Below are 1,795 nucleotides of genomic sequence, written 5' to 3'. Positions count from 1 at the left end.
GTGTGTGTGTGTGTGTGTGTGTGTGTGTGTGTGTGTGTGTGTGTGTGTGATGACAAAGCAGGCAAGGGCACAGAGCCCTCCCAGACAAATCGAGCCAACAGCCATCATGTTCCTAACAAAAAACCCTGACTGCTCTTCATCAGTGTTTTCCACAGGGGGGGCTGTGAAGAAAAGGAGTTTCTGCTGTGACCCTGGAAGCAAAAATATAAAAACTCAACACTTTTACCTCTACAGCCTTAAAGGAAGTCATTTACAGTCCTGTACACACACGCACGCACGCGCACACACTCCTGGATGCACTTGGCCCTCGGGCCCTTCTTGATGACATCATGCTGCATCAGAATTCTTCCACACGTTGATGCATTTTCATTATATTTCACTGATGTCCACTCATCATGCTGTTCATACATACTGATCATGACGTATGTATTCTGTGCAGCTGAGTACATTCAGACATCAGAGTGTGTGTGTTTTCATGCAGAAAGTTCTGATTGTGCTTGGTATGTGTGTGTGTGTGTGTGTGTGTGTGTAGAGAAGGAAAATGTGTGTTGGGATGAGTTTGAGCAGGCGGGGGGAGGGGGGGCGGGGTGTCAGGATGCATATGGAGGTTTGAGGGTGGAAGGAGCTGGGCTTTGGTCTGGAGGTTTTTGCAGCAGGTCTGGATGTCTCGGCCTCTAAGCCTGAGTGCCACATACCCTTTTCTGGGTAAACATCCTCACTAGTGGTGAATCTCAACCCCTTCCCGCTGAACACTGGCCCACAGACGGGGCAGGAGGAGCGAGTGGACGGAGAAAGGAGAGAGATGTAGACGTGAAATTTGCAGGGGTTCAGTTACAGAGYAGAAAAACATTGGTTTTATTATTCCTATAAGAAGCAGAGCAGAAACTACCTTACTGACATGCAAAGCTCCTACATGTGTACTTTCACAACATTTTTCATCTAGACTTTAAAAACCACATGGCATTTTGTCTAATTAAAGCTTAAACATTCATTCATTCCAGCTGAGCTCAGGGACGATGTGTCAGCATCAACGCTTCCTCAGAACATGACAGCCGACATGAAGCTTTTTAACGGCGGGACGAAGGCTGAGCAACCAAATCAAAGAGAAGAGAAGAGAAGAGAAGAGAAGAGAAGAGAAGAGAAGAGAAGAGAAGAGAAGAGAAGGGGTGGAATTTTCTTTTCACAGCAAAAGACTGCCAGATCAGTTCAAATAACAATTTCAGTATTTCCTGCAGGCTGGCTACCAAAAGACTCAGCATTTAAGAGTGCTGAGGAAATACTGGCACTTGTCTTTGTTGCACTACAAAACAAGAGAGAAACTTCCAGGATATAAAGMTCATAATTCAGAAAACAATAAACGACTAATCTACACCAAACAATAACAMGAGATAGAAAATAAAGTTCACAGTAAGAATAAAAACAGAGACAATAAAAAGACAAAAAATTATTAGTTTACCTTGAGCGTTCTGCGACTGGACAAATGTCTTGATGAGTTTATCGGTGGCCTGGGTGTAGAGGGACAGGGCGTAGTGGAGAGACTGGAGGTCYGGACTCTTCTCCAGGAAGGTCTTCTTCAGACCCACACCACCAGCATGGAAATATTGCTAAGGTACAAAAGGCAGACTATGGTTCAGTAATAATAATAATAAGAATAAGAATAAGAATAATAAGAATGAATGAATGAATGAATGACTGAATGAATGAATGAATGAATGAATGAATTTATTTGGTCACATTAAAGAACACTCCACACAAAAACAAACAAAACTTTAACCCTATTTGACCAAATAGGTAG

At 43.1% G+C, this 1,795-nt stretch overlaps 1 protein-coding gene across 1 annotated transcript in view; it reads right to left on the bottom strand.

Moving 5' to 3' along the window:
- Positions 1-1,795, bottom strand: part of unc13a (unc-13 homolog A (C. elegans)) — a gene marked incomplete in the record, with an annotated part of 63,516 nt that overhangs the window by 8,192 nt on the left and 53,529 nt on the right. Inside the window, 2 exon segments of the mRNA XM_014004609.1 lie at positions 696-752; positions 1,457-1,604. Of these exon segments, the coding sequence (XP_013860063.1) occupies positions 696-752; positions 1,457-1,604 (205 nt within the window).

This window comes from Austrofundulus limnaeus, unplaced genomic scaffold (assembly GCF_001266775.1).
Source record: "Austrofundulus limnaeus strain Quisiro unplaced genomic scaffold, Austrofundulus_limnaeus-1.0 Scaffold25, whole genome shotgun sequence".
Classification (NCBI taxonomy): Eukaryota; Metazoa; Chordata; class Actinopteri; order Cyprinodontiformes; family Rivulidae; genus Austrofundulus; species Austrofundulus limnaeus.
Note: the sequence above shows the minus strand (reverse complement) of the source record. Positions and strands in the feature narration are given on the sequence as shown.